This window comes from Carassius gibelio, chromosome B11 (assembly GCF_023724105.1).
Source record: "Carassius gibelio isolate Cgi1373 ecotype wild population from Czech Republic chromosome B11, carGib1.2-hapl.c, whole genome shotgun sequence".
NCBI lineage: Eukaryota > Metazoa > Chordata > Actinopteri > Cypriniformes > Cyprinidae > Carassius > Carassius gibelio.
This window is the reverse complement of record NC_068406.1, coordinates 25,747,264-25,766,553: the sequence shown is the minus strand read 5'-3', so window position 1 is coordinate 25,766,553 and position 19,290 is coordinate 25,747,264. Positions and strand designations below refer to the sequence as shown.

Genomic DNA, 19,290 nt, shown 5'->3' with positions numbered 1-19,290 from the left:
TATTCAATCCCATTCTATTAACCAGTGTGTTTGCTGCTGACCTTCGACGATACAGTTCAACCACACGAATACGTTTGTGGAGAAAGAAAGAGATGAAAACCTATGATTTCAAGAAGCGAGTAAAGAAACCAGTGCCTTCTCTAAAATCCCCTAACACAGCGGTCCCCAACCTTTTTAGCACCAAGGACCGATTTAATGTCAGACAATATTTTCACGGACCGGGCTTTAAGGTGTGACGGATAAATACAACAAAATAAAAATGATACGACTGGCATAAAAACTGTGGTATATTGTAAATATAGTAATAAACATGAATCCACTGTGTATTCTTATGCAACTTTATTAGCAGCGTCCTCATAACATCACGCCAACAACATAACATGAATAACATCCTCTCGCTCACTGACTCTGTGACGTTTAAACATGCCGTAAAAATATAAGATACCGCAAAAATCCACCGCTCCCGGCTCTACTGGTCCAATCAGCGTAGGGCTGTGCCAGTGTTGTTTTGTGTTGAAAATGTAAAAGATATATATAATGAGCGAGTATATCATGGATCTATTTTCCCAAACCGTGTTTTTGTCTTATCCTGAATCACTACGTTACCCTTATACTACGTGTTTATATTCAGACTAGTTTAGTCTGGTTGGGGTCGGCAATGCTGCAGAGTAGCACAGTACCTGCGTGACTCGCCATAGATGTAAACTGAGAGAAGTAGATCCGGCAACGATGTTCTTCCGCCAGACGCGAGCGCCAAAAGTTACCGACAGCAGCTTTAATGTAATTTATTTATTATTTCTTGTGCGACCCGGTACCAAATGACAAACGGACCGATACAGGCCCGCGGCCCGGGGACCGCTGTCCTAACACATCACACTACAATAACACTGACCAACTCAAGCAAACCACAGCACAATCACTACACTCATTAGGAAACTCAAACTAATCAACAAACTCAGTGATATCAGAGCCTACAAACAGACTGAGAGTCAGCGTTAGATAAAACACAGAGACACTTGAGCAGCTCCAGAGTCACTGGACACAAACTGACAATAGAGACATCATCATCATCATCATCATCATCACCTGATCAAACACCTCCTGCAGACGAGAGTGTGTTCGTCTGACACAGCATGAGACACAGCGAGCACCGACTCCAGTCTGTCTCTCCAGCACTTATTCACGGCTTAATAAAAATTTGGAATTTAATTTTATTCTTTAATATAATCCATTATTATTTCTTTATCTATGACACGGTTTTATTTTTCTTAATTTATGTTTATGCTCTGCACTATTGTATTTTGCATGGTTTTAACTGCACACAGCAACAAATATCTGTCATTCCAGTAAAGTGTGTGTGTTTCGCCCGTCTGCATTCTAACTGAATTGAGATTGATAACAATGCAAAACTGCAATTTAGATGCATTTTAACACACTCTAAATTAACTTTCATGGTTCAGGCTGGAAAAATCACTCCATTTCCCAGAATGCATCACCTGTGTTGAATTACTCTGATTAACAATTGCAATTCCTGCATGCCAGTTCAATTCAGATTCACAAGCATGAAGTGAGAGAACTGATTCTCTTTCTAAAGCCTAAACAGCAGGACCGTGGACTTCTGAAGAACATCCAAGCTGAGGCTCGTTACGGCGTTTGCAGGAGCAGCTCTTGTGAGGTTTAATATCAGACTGAATGAAGGTGGTGGTAGCGTTCACAGATGGGCCTTGTGTTGCCTTCTGCTGTCCAGCACAACACAAAAACCACAACTAACTACAGATCAGATCCAGGCCCGGCTCATTTAAAGCTGTACTCATGGCGTTTCATTGCACATGTTGCAAACTATCCAGTGCACTATGGTGTGCACACTAGAGACTGGTTTCTATGTCAATGTGTTTTTGCAGAGCTGAGCAATATAGCCAATCACAGACATATCTGTTGATTTTTATAAACCATTAATTAATTTGATTCGTTCAAACGAAGGAATGAAGTAAATGGCTGTTTATGAATAGTCCTTTGATTCACACGATTCTTTCAAGACACGGACTGATTCAGAATCAGCGTGTTTCTCAGAGACGCACAACAGTTCCCTGCGGATTTAAACGTAATGTGTTCTCTGCAAAACTGACCAAAAACACATTTTGTTTAAAATTGAACACAATATCAACTTTCTTATTTACTATTAATATCCTGAATTATAGTACATAACTGCATTTATGGAGTCCTGCATCATATTTGTCAACAGTCAACTATATGAATTGTAAGATGATGTATAGGTTTGGGGCGTGGCCAGTGCATTAATATATATTTGTGTGTGTGTGTGTGTGTGTGTGTGTGTGTGTGTGTAAAGGATAAAGCAGCACATACACGTGTCTGGGAGAGATTCTGAAGACCTTGACTAGCTGGTTGAGCTGTTTAGTGAGGGTTGACAACTTAACTCTGCAGGAAGGATCTGGAGCAGACACAGCTCATCAGAAGAGCTCATCGTACCTGTGACGGACAGCTCGGTGGTCCTCCTCACCACGAAACTCCCAAACTGTAATTGGCAGGTGTAATTCCCGATGTCGTCTTCCCGCACGTCTCTGATGGAGAGCACATCCGTCTTCCTCACGATGCTCTGTCTCCACTGCTTCAGCCGGCATTCCTGCATCCACAAACAGATGGACTGTTTAATGCACTTGATGCGTTTTATTGGAATGACACGTTAATACATCGCCTTCGACAGTGTTTTGACAACAGCTAGTTTCATCTGTAAATTGGCTGTCAAACCACCAGTCAATCATTTATTGAGCACTTATTCATTTTCATGTCGATGAGCAGATGAGTTCATTGTCAAGGAAGTAAACCACGAGTAGATGATGCACAAACTGTGCTGAAGTTAAACAAGTGTTAATGCAGCAAAAAAATATAAATAAAATGTTCTAATCATAATGATAGCCCCAACGCACTTGAACCATTTTAATTGAAATGCACTGCTTTCATATGGTGAGAAAAAAAGAACACTACAAGATATTAAAAAGACTTTATAAGAAGAAAAAGTGCTGTTAATGAAAGCTCTTTGCTAGACTTGCTCAGTTTATATAAGACCGATATCAATGTGATTGGTGTAAAGAACTGGATCAGAGAGTCATTTGCTGCTCACGCTGTGCATTCGTTTTATCTTTCAGTTTCAACTCGTATTTCAAACTGTGTGGCGTGAAGAAGTTCACACTCATGTTTTCTCCACCAGTGTCCTCAGCCATGACCTGTCTTTGATTCAGTTTAGCCAGAAACTGTGGCAGACATTTAATTTGACGCTCATCTGAATTAGTGCGCAGTCCAATTTCACCGGTCTTATGGGTGGCAGAGATGGACTAACTCATGCCACTTTCCATCTCATCGTCCATGCCTCGGGACATCAGGACTGATATAAGGTCCATTTCTGCCTAACAGATGAGATGGATATCGGTGAGGTGGAGATGGAAACAAACTGAAGAGTATTGCAGTCTTCTGACTTTTTTTGTTTTTGTCTTTTCAAGATATCTAAAAATGCTTAAATCAAAAATAGTTTTATAGACAAGTAAAAATTATAGTCAAAAGTAAGGCGTTTGTTATGTTTGAAACAAGCAAAATAATGTGCCATGGTGCAAGCAAAATAACCTTGTTTTCTGGTTCTGTTATTTTGCTTGTTCTAGGCAAAAACAATCATTTTTAGTTGTCTAGAAAATCCTTCTTGATGTATGATTTTTTTAGATATCTAGGCTGGAAACAAGACAAAAAATTCTCCGTAAGAAAAGCATTTTTTGCAGCGCTGCACAATGGGTGCATGATCGTACCTTGTACCATGTGATCTCTGGCTCTTTTCCGGTCTGTATGTAGTCGTCGATGTCAGGACAGAAGATGTCTTTGCTCTTACTCAGCTCGGCCTTCTCGAAGTACCTCATCTTGGAGTTGAAGCAAAGACCCATGTTGTTCTCGGACACCGTGAGCGACATCGACACTTTCATACAGTACGAGGAGTTCCTGCAAAACACACCAAACCAACACCATCAACAAGCGTCACAGAAACACATTTCATTCACACTGGAAAAGGCTTTCAAACGCTCACTCTTTCATGGTGATCAGCGGGAGACAGGAATCTCACGTTCACATTTACGATGAGAAATCCCCGTTCTTTACTGCTGAAACGAGTCTGTAAACGCTCAGTTTAAAGGGTCTCTGTGTTTTCACATCATTCTCAGCAGTTGTTTCTTTGCTTGTTTGGGCTCAGGACATCTCAGATCAGCAGAAATGAGAGCAGAGAGCCAGAAGGCCATTCTTCAGCTTTGTTAGAGTGGCTCTCTCAGCGGACGCCTCTTACTGCCACAATTGAATTTATTGGAAAACAACTCCCTGAACAGAAGAAACAGCACAATGCAGAATGAAGAAGGAAGGACAGAAAGTGCTGACTCAAAGAACAGTGAACGGAGATTAAGAGAGCGACAGAATGAAAACTAAAGATTAACATCCCTCCACTACATGTGATCCCCAGCTCCAGTCTTAGAATTAGCCTGCGGTTCGATTCCCTGCTGAAATAAGACAACACTGCTGTTCCTGTAAGACAGCTTTCATCAAAACACAGGTGAACAAAAGCACACACAAACACACACACACACACACACACACACACACACACACACACAGACAATGGATCACAGCCAGGACGCTTTAAAGGTCCCGTTCTTCGTGATCCCATGTTTTAAACTTTAGTTAGTTTAATGTTGTTGTTAGAGTATAAATAATATCTGTACAATTCTAAAGCTCAAAGTTCAATGCCAAGCGAGATATTTTATTTTACAGAGTTCACTTACAAAAAACGACCCGTTTGGACTACATCCCTCTAGTTCCTGCAGGAATGACGTCACTAAAACAGTTTTTGACTAAGCTCCGCCCACATAAATACACAAAAAGGGGGCGTGGTCTTGTTGCGCTCCTACAGAGAAGAAGGAAGAGCTGCGTTTGTGTTTGCCATGTCGTTGAAACGCTGTTATTTTCCTCTCGGAGTCCAATCATCTTTGTTTGGGCTTCCCAGGGACGCTGTACTTGGAGATTAATGGTTACAATTTATGTTTAGTTCTGTTCCCGAAAATTATAACCCACATGTAAAACTACGTGCAGCACATTTTGCTAAGGACAGCTTCCTCAATCTCAATCAGTTTAATGCCGGATTCGCAAAAAGATTATTCCTGAAAGATGGAGCAGTTCCCTCTTTGTCTGGAGAAGGCGTTGTTTATGGACCACAGCTGGTAAGTGTATTTTATTATTTAAGTTGGTGCGTTTAACAGTTTCTGTAACTTATTACACAAAGGGCAACGCTGTTTAGCTTTGTTAACTAGATGTGAGGGCTGTGCAAAAAAATAGAATGTGATTTTTATGTGCATCTCATCAGTAAAAACGCTCCTGTGATTAGAAGTACATCTCTAGCACATGTTCCTGCTCACTTGCTTCTCAAAACTAGTCCAATCACGTTTGCAGGAGGGCAGCGTGCACTCAGCTGCTGTCGAATCACAACACAGGAACCGCTGGCCCAATCAGAACCCGTTAGGCATTTCTGAAGGAGGGACTTTATAGAACAAGGAAGACATCAGCACGTTTTTATGACAGTGAAAACAGCGGTATACAGATAGGTGAATTGTGTGAAAAATACTGTGTTTTTTTACACATGAAACATGAACACATGTTATATTACACACTGTAAACACAATCAATGCATCAAAAAAGCACGAAAAACAGGGGCTTTAACCCTTGCTATTATGTTGAAGGTATGTTTTGGGTATGATTTTTATGTCAGGAGTCTAATTAAATTCAATACAATGCACCAAAAATTCACACCCTGAAAAAATACATTAAAAAAAGGGTAAAAACTAAACTTTTACATAAATACTTCTCAGACATTAAAATGTTAATATTTAACAACATTTTTTAAAGGGGGGGTGAAATGCTATTTCATTCATACTGAGTTTTTTACACTGTTAAAGAGTTGGATTCCCATGCTAAACATGGACAAAGTTTCAAAAATTAAGTTGTACGTTTGAAGGAGTATTTCTGTTCCAAAAATACCTCTTCCGGTTTGTCACAAGTTTCGGAAAGTTTTTTTCGAGTATGGCTCTGTGTGACGTTAGATGGAGCGGAATTTCCTTATATGGGTCCTGAGGCACTTCTGCCGGAAGAGCGCGCGCTCCCGTATAGCAGAGCACTGAGAGCACAACAGACTTCACTGATCAGAGCGAGAGCGTCGACAAATGTCACAAAAGAAGTGTGTTTTTGGTTGCCAGGGCAAGACAACCCTCCACAGATTACCAAAAGAGAAACATCATTAAGGGACCAGTGGATGGAGTTTATTTTTACAGAGCATCAACGGAGTTGTGCAAGTGTTTGTGTTTGTTCCCTGCATTTCGAAGATGCTTGTTTTACAAACAAGGCCCAGTTTGACGCCGGATTTGCGTATCTTTTATTTCTTAAGGATGATGCAATCCCAACGAAAAAGGGTCACGAGTAAATCAAGGGTCAAGGTAAGGGTCATCAAGTAAACAACATGTGATGTTGGCATCAAACTGCACTTTCCACATGTACAGCTTAAAAAAAAAAGACAAAGTGGAACTTGGTCATTTTCCAAAACCAATAAGCAAATATATACAGTTTCAATACATACCACATAGAGACGTCCTGCTGTAGTCGTTGCTGCTGCTGCTCTCGTTCAGTTTCAGCCTCTGGATCTGATTCTGGATCATAAATAAACGTTGAAATATAGGTTTTTTTCCTCACGGTAATGTCACTGTTTCCACATGGTCTCAACGCAAAAGATTATGCACGCTCTGATTTAGCTCCGCCCACACGTCACGCCTCCAGTCGCTTGTGTTTTTCCGAAAAAAAAAAAAAAAAAAAAACGGTACAGACTATCTTTCTCTTATGAATATAATAAAACTAAAGACTTTTTGGAGTTATGAAGGATGCAGTGCTACTCTATAGGTACTCAAGATTAACAGGAGATTGAGTAAAAATGAGCACCCCCCCCCCCCCCATGGTCTTGATGAACTAGAAGAATCTGCAAAACGTTTATTTTACCAAGAGGGATCATACAAAATGCATTTTATTATTTATTTAGTACTGACCTGAATAAGATACATATATATACATATAGTCCACAAGATAAAGTAATAGTTTACTTTGTAAAAATTACATGTTCAAAAGTTCAAAATGATTCTTAAGTGTTGAATGATCCACAGCTGTGTCTGTGTATTTGAACCCTTTCTAACTATGACTGTATGATTTTAAGATCCATCTTTTCACACTGAGGAAAACCAAAGGGACTCAAACACAACTATTACAGAAGTCCGGACGCTCACTGATGCTCCAGAAGGAGAAACCATGCATTAAGAGCCGAGGGTGAAATAACCTGTAATAGTTGTGTTTGTGTCCCTCAGTTGTCCTCAGTGTGAAAAGATGGATCTCAAAACCATACAGTCATATTTAGAAAGGGTTCACAAAATACACAAAAATGCTGAAAAACCAAAAGGATTTTTCTGAAGAACAGTTTTTCCTAGTTTAACCAGTTTTCATCAGTTTTATGCTGTGACCCAACACAATAAAAGTTATATTTAAATAATCTAACTTTATTAAAATGCTTTAAAAAAAAAACGTAATAATTTTTTCCCCCTTAAACATCTGTTGATTTATTAAAGGAACAAACAGCTCTTATAAATAATTGTGTTTAATTATTTTAATACATTGACTCATTATTTTAATACATGGTTTCTGTTAATTAAAACATTTGAAAACTCGCATTTGTCACCGCGAGCATTGTCAAAAAAGATGCAAGATTGTTACAGGGGTCCGATGTTGTGAAACATAGTGAGCCGCTGGTAGACGAAAGGGTTTAGCATATCTATGGACTGCATAGGATCATGGGTAATTTCTGGAATCTGCAGAATCTCCTGAATTCTTCATCGTTAAAGCCGTCTCACGCCGTTAACTGTGCTGTCAGCTTCAGTGGGGAAGTCAGATTTAACGTGACGTGAGATCATCAGACAGACCTGTGCAGATGAGTTCAAATATCCTGACCGCCAGATCTAAACCGCTCTCTGAAACATCATTTCCTCTTTCAAATCAAAGCAGGAGGAGTGCTTCTGCTGTTCTGATGCAGTTCTGTGGCTCGTGAATGATGCCAAACACTCACTGACTGTGATCTAGAAGCATTATCGACCTCTCAGCTGATCGGCAGAAGCCCTGGATTTGAGGTTGCACATGTTCTGCTGTTTTCATCTGAATCATGTATGTGTCTCACTAGCGGAACGGTAAAATGATTTTTTACCAGTTCAAAGATAACATTTTTACCCACAGATCCAAACTCATTTGAGCAGAAGGTAAGAATATCAGTGAATCCACAAAAAATTGGGTCAGCTTATAATGTCATGGGAGCGCACTGAAATCCAGAGCGTTTCACCGAACATGAAGTACAGCGAAACTCGACAAAAACCTGCCAATAAGAGTTAACGAGGAGCGAGACTGCTGTCCAGTGAGAGGTCCAGTTCTTGACAAAACATGAGTTTGGAGTGCTTGAGTGTAGTCTGTTCAAGGCTGCATTCATTTGATCAAAAATACAGTACTGTAAAAACAGTGAAATATTATCACAATTTAGAACATGTTTTCTGTGTGAATCTGTGTTAGTGTAAATTATTTCTGAGAAGCACAGTCTTCAGTGTCACATGATCTTCAGAAATCAGGATAATATGAAACATTTCTGATTATTATCAATGTTGAACACAGTTGTGCTGCACAATATTTCTGTGGAAACTGTCTTATACTACCATTTAAATATTTATGGTGCGGTTTTTATTAATAGAGATTAATGCTTTTATTAAGCAAATATGCATTGAAATGAAAAAAAAAAAGTGATGGTAAAGAAATGTATAATTTTACCATAGATTTCTATTTCAAAGAAAATGTTTTTTTGAAGCTCCTATTCACCTATGAAAAATATTCACCAAACTATTAAGCATAAAATCTCATTTTCAGCATTGATAATAATATGAAACATTAACTGCTGAGCTTCAACTGAGCACCAATAATAATTGTTTTTACTGTATTGTTTATCAAATAAATGTAGTCTTGGTGAGCAGAAGAAACTTGAAAAATTATTTTAAAAATGGTCATGTTTCCAAAGGTTTGAGAGGTTCAGGACAGTTTGACGCTGCATGAGGACGCGTGTGAATCTACACTCAGTAGTGCACTAGCACACAGAGGAGTAACACTAACCCTAACGGACCAGACAGGGTGCAGGGACTCACAGAGAGCATCTAACAGTGGTTCTGAAGGAGGTTAAAAAGCCAGATTCATTACAGCCACATTCACGTTCACTTCTCTGACTATAACAGATGGAGCTGAGGATTCTGGGAGAAATGTTAATGAAATATGCCTTCAGACGCAGCCTGAGAGTCAGAAACGCTGTCCCTCGAGTGACGTCTGTCTGAGGATGCACTACAGCGCTTCTTTAAATCAGTATTTTATGAGCGCTGGGTTATTTATGATCCAGAGGAAGGTCAGGCTCTGCTGGGAGTGGAGGAGACACGATTCGGACAGACGCATAACTCATGTGTCGCAGCTCCGAGGCCAGATGATTAACTATATACTGCTGCAGCCCAACACACTGCCACTGTTTACCCAGAATGCCTCTCAGGCCTCAATTCAGCCCGTATCCCTCCGCTAATGTGAAGTTAGACCCTGTTCTCTCTCTTCATCGCCACGTCTCTCAATCCCTTCAGTCACTAGAGCCTGATCTCTGACCCATGATCACCTGCCTCTCACCTCAGTTTCTAACACTTGTTTCTGATCTTTCAGCTCTATTTACAATTCTAATGTTCAGTGACTGACTGCTGAGATTAATGTGATGTGTACTTTTGACTGCCACATCAGTAATAAATCAATCTGATGGTGCAGATACAGATGAGTGCGGCCCGAAACTGTGTCTGAACACAACAACATAGTATTGATCAAACACAAACACAAACACACACACACACGTTTGTTTTTGTGTAGTGTGTTCATCCCATAGGTGTAATGGTTTTTATTCTGTACAAACTGTATATTCTATGACCCTTCACCAACCCTACACCTAACCCTAACCCTCACAGGAAACTTTGTGCATTTTTACTTTCTCAAAAAAACTCATTCTGTATGATTTATAAGTGTTTTGAAAAATGGGGACATGGGTTATGTTCTCATAAGTCACCCTCTCCTTGTAATACCTGTGTCATACCCATGTCATTATACAGAGTTGTGTCCTGATATGATACAAAAACAAGAACACACACTCACACACACACACACGCACACACTCACACACACTCACACACTCACACACACGTGAATTAGAGAGCAAGGACAGTACTACAGTATTACCAACACAAGTTTAGTGGTTTAAGTAGAAAAATGACTCATGCAGCTGATGAAAATGATGAAAAACGATGGCAGATGATGAGATGAAAAACAATTTGAGAGGAAAGAGCAGATGAGTTCATAAGTGTGGATGAAGCGTTCATCAGCTGAACTTCACCAGCTGTATCCAACACATTCACGGTCTAACCTGAGTCCTGAAGAAACAAAACCTGTTTACCTCATTAGCTCAATTACATAACCAAACAACGTGTTTAATTTATGACATGACTGATAGCGAGTCAGTGAAGGACAGAATTACACGCTGTCCAATGGATTATACTCTTGATAAACAACGTGACAACTGATGAAATCTCAACAGAAAATTACGTCATCTGTTCTAAACCCATTGTACTGTACAGTATGTGGCATTGTAAGACCATAAGATAATTCCTCACAGCATCACGATCAATATGGCATCTGATCTATAGATTTCAGACTGTACTCTAAGTGTTACCAGTAGGTGGCAGAAGCAACACCACAGAAAAGAAAAACATTATAAACAGAATAATACATAACATACCAACAGCTAAAGCTTCCCTATATCTCTAACCTGGTGGAGAGAAAGATTCTCGTCAAATTAAGACTCAGCGGTCTGTTCCTGATGGTCATGTGATCTGATGGAGATATTAGAGGAGCGAGAGCTACACTTGTGTGGTGATAAACATGCTCCTTTAAACTCCACTGAAGATCTCCATCATTTGTTTGGCTTCAGATCAAAACCATCTCAGTTCAGAGAGAGACTCAAATGTGTTCTCCTAATGAGGGAACCTAGTGAGACATTGACAGGAAACAGCCTTTACCTGCGCGGTCAACAACATGCTACAGCATGCTAATGTACGCCGCGCTTTCCCCGTTTCCGGTGGATTGACCTCCGCGGCAGAACTGCTGCTGTTCACAAACATAAATCACATCAGAAGAATCGGAGAATCTTTCATTTAGTTCAGAGACGTGACCTGCATCGAAAATGCATGAAACCTAATTATTGATCCCAAATCATAAATGGTCAAAGTGTGGCATGAAAGCATCATGAGGTGGTATGATCAGATCTCATCACTCTTCATCGTGTGTTGCATTCACAGCCGTCATTTGTTTTGATGAGTCCCTGTATATTAATACACCAGACACAAGTCTATTCTCCTCTGTCTCTCTCTGTCTGTCTAACAGGATGGATAGATGAGGTGTTATTGATTGAGTTAGTGTTGCTCCTGATTACTGTAAATGGATGTGACCATCAGCCCAAATCAAATCCCCACCAACCCGCCCATTACAAATCATCAGATTCAGAATGAGATAGACCACAATTCAGAAAGACTGTCAAAAGAGCTCCTAGGGTGTCTGTGATTCCTGAGATGTGGAAAACATGGGATGCAATTGCAAAATCCAGTCATAAAAATATAATTCCTTGCATAACACAGAATGTCATGAAATTTGTCAGATTTTGGATGAATAAATCAAAAGTTGTCAATGGTGAGTACACTTAAATCATGAGACTGACTAGTGTGTTTGAATATTGAACCAAGAAAAGTCTTTTTGAATATGAATCTGTGTGAATGAGAGCCATGGTTTGGTCTGATACACAAACTCAAACATGCGTGACACTCACAGTGTTTTAATATAGGAGCACATAACTAATGTAAACCTCCAGAGCTGCTCTGACAGTCACTTCAGCAGCTTCACAGTTTATGCTAAGAGAAATCACCGTCAAACACACCGAGGGCCCTATTTTAACGATCTAAACACAAAGTGTAAAGCGCACGGCGCAGGTGCACTGAGGGCATGTCCAAATCCACTTTTGCTATTTTAACGACGGAAAAACTGTCCGCATTTCTGAGATGGGTTGTCCCTATTCTCTTAATAAGTAATGGGCGTAACATTCAATAAACCAGTCAGAGTGTCATCTCCCATTCCCTTTAAGAGCGAGATGCGCTCGCACCAGGGCAGATCCCTACTTACATGGCGGAATCTGTGGGCGGATAAGCTGAACGCTTCAAGCGAAGAAACCGATCTGCTCGTGCGTGAAGTTAAAGCTTGCGAGTAGATCATCTGCGGGACAAGCAGGAATCCACCAAAGCTTCCCGAGGTGAAGGCATGGGATGAAGTACAATTTCATTCATCATTATAAGTAGTAATAGATGGAATGATATTCCGGACATTATTTAAAAAGGAATTGCAAATTGTATTTGCAATTGCGTTTTCAATTTGTGGATGCATAAAATGTGACAATCCAAACGACAATGCAAATCGCGCATTTTCGTTTGCATTTTCATTTAAGCGAACGCACAGTGTCTGCCAAATTTAAAATGGAAATGCAAAGTCCGTTTTCACTGAAGGCTGACAGTCATGCATACACTCTGGAACAATTTAATCGCGTCCATATCGCAGGCTTTTGCGATTAGCAAATCGCAACATCTCAAATCGCGATTTCGATTCGATTTCGATTAATCGCACAGCCCTAAAGCTGACACATCAGTGTGAAGATACACACACACAAACAGCTTCAGGTAAACGTCCAACTTGAGATCACACACACACAGAGGAAGAAAGCAGCTCATACCTCAACACACACGAGTAATGTCCGGCGTCCTGTAACTCGGCCGGTCTGAACCAGATGGAGTCCTCTTCTTTACTCATCCGGCTCCCGTCGAATGACATGGGCTCCTCGAAGTCTCCGTGGCCCGCGCTCTTGTACCACATCAGACTGAGTCCGGCGCTCTGAGCATGTGTGTAGTTCGCACGGATGTATCCATAAAATAAAGCACATTTAATCCTCACAGGCTCCCCGAGCAGAACTCTGTATTTCAGGTAGTCCACAGACCAATCCGTACAGCCGTCCACTGAGGAGACAGAGAACACTACATTAATACAATGTAATTATCTCGCTCTCTCACACACACACACACAATCTCATCTCTTTCATTTCAACTAAGCTTTATAAGCATGGCTGTGTAACACAATGTTGCCAAAGCATTAACATATATAACAACAAGATAAATAACAACATAATAATAAATAAAATCCATCTAAATAGGTGAAAAGAAAGAAAGTCACTAACATTGTGAATGGTTAATACATATTTTGCTGCAAGTGCAGCTTCTCCAAGTAAAAAAGGGCATTTTCTCAGTATCGTAAAGTTTAGTAAATTATGGGATCAGGGTTTCAAATCATCAAATCGGAGGAGAAATGTTCCCCTCACATTGTGATATTTAGTACAAATCAGCAGAAATCATCAAAACCATCTCATCTCTTCCTCACTAAAGAAAACAACACTCAAATCACAACACTCTACAGACGAAACCATGACAATAGACACCACCATCATGTGATGGACGAGCACGTAAAGCTGTAACTTTTTCTGGGTAAAAAATGATACCAAGTCAATTTTTGAGCAAGTACATAACCAGCCAGTGTTCAAAACTATTGCCTTACTTTATGAGCTAACTGTTGTAAATCGGACTAATGTTTTATAATATGAGTGGTATGGGTAGGTTTTCGGGGGAAATTCAAGCATGTTCCTGCATCATTACACCACGTCTGTAAACATAGAGAAGTTGTCCCAGCTGCTAGGTTATGACAAGTGAGGATCCTGCAGGTGACGCACCGTTTATATAATTATTAAATGTCAAAAAATCATTTTGATGGTGGATTGTAATCCAGAAAGGATTATATGAAACGCATGCAAATTAAATTTAATTATATTCTTGTTTTAAATGTGTTAAAACAAGATTACAGACAGCCTGGGATTACATAAACTTCCAGTTTGAAGGGAGCATAGTTTACTTTTTGGGTTAAAATAATTTCTTGGTTAGAAATTTGAATATTATGACAATTAGAGATTAGACTGTACAGAAATGGAAATCTACACACCATACTCACAGTCATGCAAAATTGATGTAGTTCACATTAATAATCTGAGAATAAATGAATCTGTGATAACTAAGTATAGGATTCACAGTCATGGTGACTGACTGCCAACACATACTCCTCAAAACAGATTCATCCGCACTGGAGCGTGCCAGAGTATAACCCACGCAAGAAAGATCATCCCACAAGTCACTGCAGTCCCAGGTTTTATAAACAGAGATGGCGACAAAGAGGCAAAAACTTACAGACTGCAGCTTTAAAGATATGGTTTGAAATAACTTTCACTCAGAAATTGCTGCTAAATTTCAGAAATAATTACAAAGAAACAGAAATTAACACAATTTAAACCGCAGCACTACAGTATCTGCGACATGATGACTGACAGTGAAAATAGTTCCAGCTCTGTTTGTAAGAATCACATGTACAGTAATGAGACACTGCTGAGCTCAAACACACCCTCTGCTTCACAGCTTGTGCTTCCCGTCCACAGCAGAAGAAGACATGGATATACTGGATATACTGGAGAAACTCATCCGCAGACCAAAAAGAATCCACATGACAGCTCACATAATGAACGTTTCTATCGAAGAGCTCATGCGAGAGCGGCCTGACCACTGGAAGGCCTTGCTCCATACGTTAACAATACAAGTGCACTGCTGCTCATGGGTTTACTGTGTGCTGAAACAAACCCAGCTTCTGTGGTAACTGACACTGATGTCACATGCTGCTGATGAAATATGGCAAATTCAAAACAGATGTGAGCATCCCTATGCCCTACTCCCTTAGAAGGGCAGAGCCCTTGAAGTGTTTTCTCTGAAGGGTGTATTCCTGTCTCATATAAGCGTTTGGAACTCTCTTGGCGAAGGGAATGACTGTCCAGATGTTACCTTGGCACGGCTGCGCGTGCATGCTCAGTGCTCAATCAGTTGTTGCAAATAAATATTTCTTACTATCATTATTTTATTCTAATATTTTCTTATTACCATAAAACTTTAATGCTACACTTGCTGACACTTGTTTTCACTATCATCTTAAATCATATTTCTATCACTGAAGGAAAACATTTTGTATTACAATAAAATAAAGACAAATTTATTTGTATGTAACGTCAAAATCAGCCCCTTTAAAATGCATTGCAAGATCTCCTAACCAAAGATCATATGATCACAAATAGAAATTACTTCCACAAAGTGACCATCGCATGTTCCCTTTGCTAATGGACTTCTGGAAGGGCCCTTCGTGAAGGGAATCAGTTGATTATTTTCATGTGGAACATCCCTAGTAGACATGTGCCGGTATTCATTACTACGATATATCAAGGTAATTTTTATGTGCGATATTGTTATCTTGGACACCTCTAAATACTGTAAATAATTATATATTACAAATTATTCAGAATGCATTTTAAGAATACTATTCCCATCAACTACATCACTGTATGCTGTTTGAAAGAGTGTGTGCTCTGATGTAAACAAGCACGCATGAGAAGCACATGAGAAACACGTGAGACTCTGAATGAAAGCACATTCACTCTCTGACAGCAGATGGCGCTAAACTGCAGAAAAGAGCAGCCTTTACTCTGGAAACCCCATAAATAAAGCAGCTGCGCTACTTTCTGAAACGTATTTAAATTTGATTAGATTTGTGGATTTGCAATGGTATTAATCACAGTTAACATCAGGGCTTTATTAGTTAATTAATTAGTTAACAAACTGCCAATGAAAAATTCTTCTGAACATTCATTAATCATAGGTATTCCAATATTTAATAACACATTGTTAAAATCTAACTGTGTTAGTGTTGCAACTGTTATTTAACCTGATAACGGTCACTCACGTTTTTGAAGATAGACTTGAATGTGCATGATACAAACCTAAATTTTTATATTTCATGACTGAAAACATTTTGTAACATGATTTTGATGTGCCATTTACATGGTAATGCAATGTCCGATTTTAAAATGGGTTTTAAAGGATGAATTTTGAGATTTTATGTTTTCAAGTGATATATAACTTCTGATGATTTCTAAAATGTGATAGAGAAAAAGGCAACAAGGAAGTCTTTTTTTTAAACAAAGGTCAAAGCTCCTTTTGTAATGTAGATTTCTGAGGGTGCACTCTTGTCATAAATTGATCTATATATATATATAGTTTGTCAAGATTGGATTAAATTTGATTGTAAAATAGTATAGTCAATGTAGGCGTCCCGTATACGGGACGGGGTGACATTTAACAGGTTAATGAGATAACATGAACTAAGACTTGTATTTTTTAAACAAAGATTAATAACTTCTGTAGCAAATGTAGCTATTGCTCATCGTGAATGTTACTGGTTAACTAATGAGGTCTAATTGTAAAGTGATACCTATTGGTCTTTCTACTTCTTTTGCACATTAATCTGTGTAAAACTTTGCTTTCTTGTATTTAAATGTTCAGTTATTTTTGTTATAAAAAAGGTTATTTAACCTGTTATACTGTATCATGTGCCCTTTTTTTAAATTAAATTTCAATACCGTGTGTAATGATACAAACATCTCCATATTCATCGGGAAGAAGGAGGCGGGAACCGGCGCACAATCAAAAAGCATTTTAATAATTCCAAAATAAATACAAAACGGCGCACCAGCCCCTCACGGACGACTGGTGCGCATAAATAAAAAGCAAACATAAAATAATGTCCCAGGCCTGGTCCTCTCTCGTCCTTCACTATAGTCGCTCCAGTTTTATATCCTTCCATCTCCTACGTGGGACTCGATACTAGCGGTGGGGCTCAGGTGTAGCTCATCTCCAATCACTACACCTGGCCTCACTCCTCGTTCCCACGCCTCTCGGCCCCGCCCCACTCGCCACACCGTGATAATACCGTATACCGTGATTAAAACATGAGCTATTAATCAAACAGGAAAATCTGATACCGGCATATCCCTAGTCCCTACTAATGGCGTCCCCTTTCTGAAGTGCCCTTCAAGGTCGCAAAAAAAAGCTGTTTGGAATTCACCCATAAACTCTAGACTGTCCAAAACTCCATACATTTATAATGTGTCATTTAGAAACAGATTCTGCACCACTCCGAATGTTCTCCAATAGGTCTAGCTCTGTGTCCAGCATCTCTCCTCCTCCTCCTCCATTATCCCACGTTCTGTCTGTCTGAACCAGCTGCTGCAGACAGATGCTGAGAGCTCCACAGGCTCAGCTAATTGTATTTCCCTCAATGTTTTATTTACTAAAGAAACAGTGCAGCAGCTAATTAACACCGAGAGAAGCATGTCGCATTATTTATCCCTGCATACTCTCTCAGAGTGCCAAATTCCCCAAATAAAACACGATGACTCAATTAGCACGCTGAGAAAGTCATAGCCTGCCGGACAGTAAATCAAATGGAAATCCTATCAAATCTCAGCAGAGCTGCTCTGTGAGGGACGCGTTCGGCCGGACGCTCGTGTGGAGGGGGAACGGGTGAAGGAACGCAGGAATCCCTGATGGCTTTTGGCAGGATCTTTCGGAGACGGCAGCGGTGCGGCTGCTGTCGGGTGACATTTACAAACACTGACAGCAAAAAACACACTTATTAAAATGTTACGGGTCTCTGTTGCTATGGCGACAGGAGGGGGCTGGTTGTCGTGGCAGCCAGTATGGGGGGTGCTAATTAAGGTTCATCGCAGCAGTATAACGAACTTCACAATGCTTTAGCTGTTAGAAATTAAAGATGGTTAATAAATGATTATTTCCATTAATTATCCTACTGTACAGTGTGTGTGTGCTGGCTTACTTCTGCACATATGTTTATCACACGTGAAATTAAATGTCTCAGAACGGGAGATTTGTTTAGGGAGAGATAGAGCGATTACAGAATCTTCAGCCATTCATTTGTTCATTTCTCTTCTCTCTCTGAAGTGTGTGCGTTTATTTGAATCGTGGTTCATGTCAATGGCTGTTTCTCCTCTCAGCATCCGTCTAATGGATCTAATGAAGCATCCGCAGAGACTCTCAGCACCTGAGGCTCAAGAAATCTCAAGAAACCCTCAAGAAGGGCAATTCTTCAACATTTCTCAAATATTCTCTTTTCTTTAGAATAAAACGGCAGAAATGTAATATAACAAATTAAATCCTGACACATATTAATGATAAATCTATTTATTGCATGGCTATATGGAATACTAAATTCTGATTGGTCAGTCAGCACATTCAGAGACATGTTATTCCCCGATTACAACCGGTAACAATGAAGAACACCGGCTCGTAGGCTTTGTGTATAGTTGTCTAACAGAATATTAAAACTGGAATCAATATTCTCTGAATAAATATTTAATTCTGTCATCCTGGTATTGTGGACGCTTCTCAGCTGCTAAGATAAGTTTGTACACTGTAATGGATTTTAAGACAACTAACAAACTGGTAAACAGTTTCATTTTAAATCAGTATCTTTTATTGCCATAATTATTCATGTGGTGAAATGCCTTGTAATAAGTAGTATGACTGTACAATATCTCTCAATGTCCGTCTAGTTTGAACAACATGAGGGTGAGTCATTAATGAAATCATTTTAATATTTGGGCAAACTAACCCTTTAAGTGGCACGAGAAGTGTTTGTTTAATGATTTTTTTTTCTTGTGGAAAACCTTTTGACTAAGCTTCAGTCATCAGGAGCAGCAGGAAACGATTGCAGATATCATCTAAAGCAGAGGTAAGCAACCCTTCTCTATGCCATTGGCTCTCCTGCAAAGTTTAGCTCCAACCCCAATCAAACACACCTGCCTTTCATTTTAGTGATCCTGTAGACATTAATTAGTGGCTTCAGGTGTGTTTGATTAGCATTGGAGGAATTCATTTAGCATCTTAAATTTGGTGATTTAAGACTGTAGAGTTTATGCTACCTTTAACAAGTTATTTATACTGAACTAAAAAAAAAAAAAGAGTATTTGCTACATTTTGTCTTAAAATGTAAACTTTTGTCTATTTGGGGAATAATTCTATACTTCTT

At 39.5% G+C, this 19,290-nt stretch overlaps 1 protein-coding gene across 5 annotated transcripts in view; it reads right to left on the bottom strand.

Moving 5' to 3' along the window:
- Window positions 1-19,290, bottom strand: part of LOC127967910 (interleukin-1 receptor accessory protein-like 1-B) — a 193,009-nt gene that overhangs the window by 104,642 nt on the left and 69,077 nt on the right. For all 5 annotated transcript variants that reach the window (XM_052568669.1, XM_052568673.1, XM_052568671.1 and 2 more), the window contains exons 3-5: window positions 13,004-13,283; window positions 3,813-3,999; window positions 2,488-2,641 (exon numbers count right to left, since the gene is read on the bottom strand). In XM_052568669.1, coding sequence (XP_052424629.1) covers window positions 2,488-2,641; window positions 3,813-3,999; window positions 13,004-13,283 — 621 coding nt within the window. The remainder of the gene's footprint in view (window positions 1-2,487; window positions 2,642-3,812; window positions 4,000-13,003; window positions 13,284-19,290) is intronic.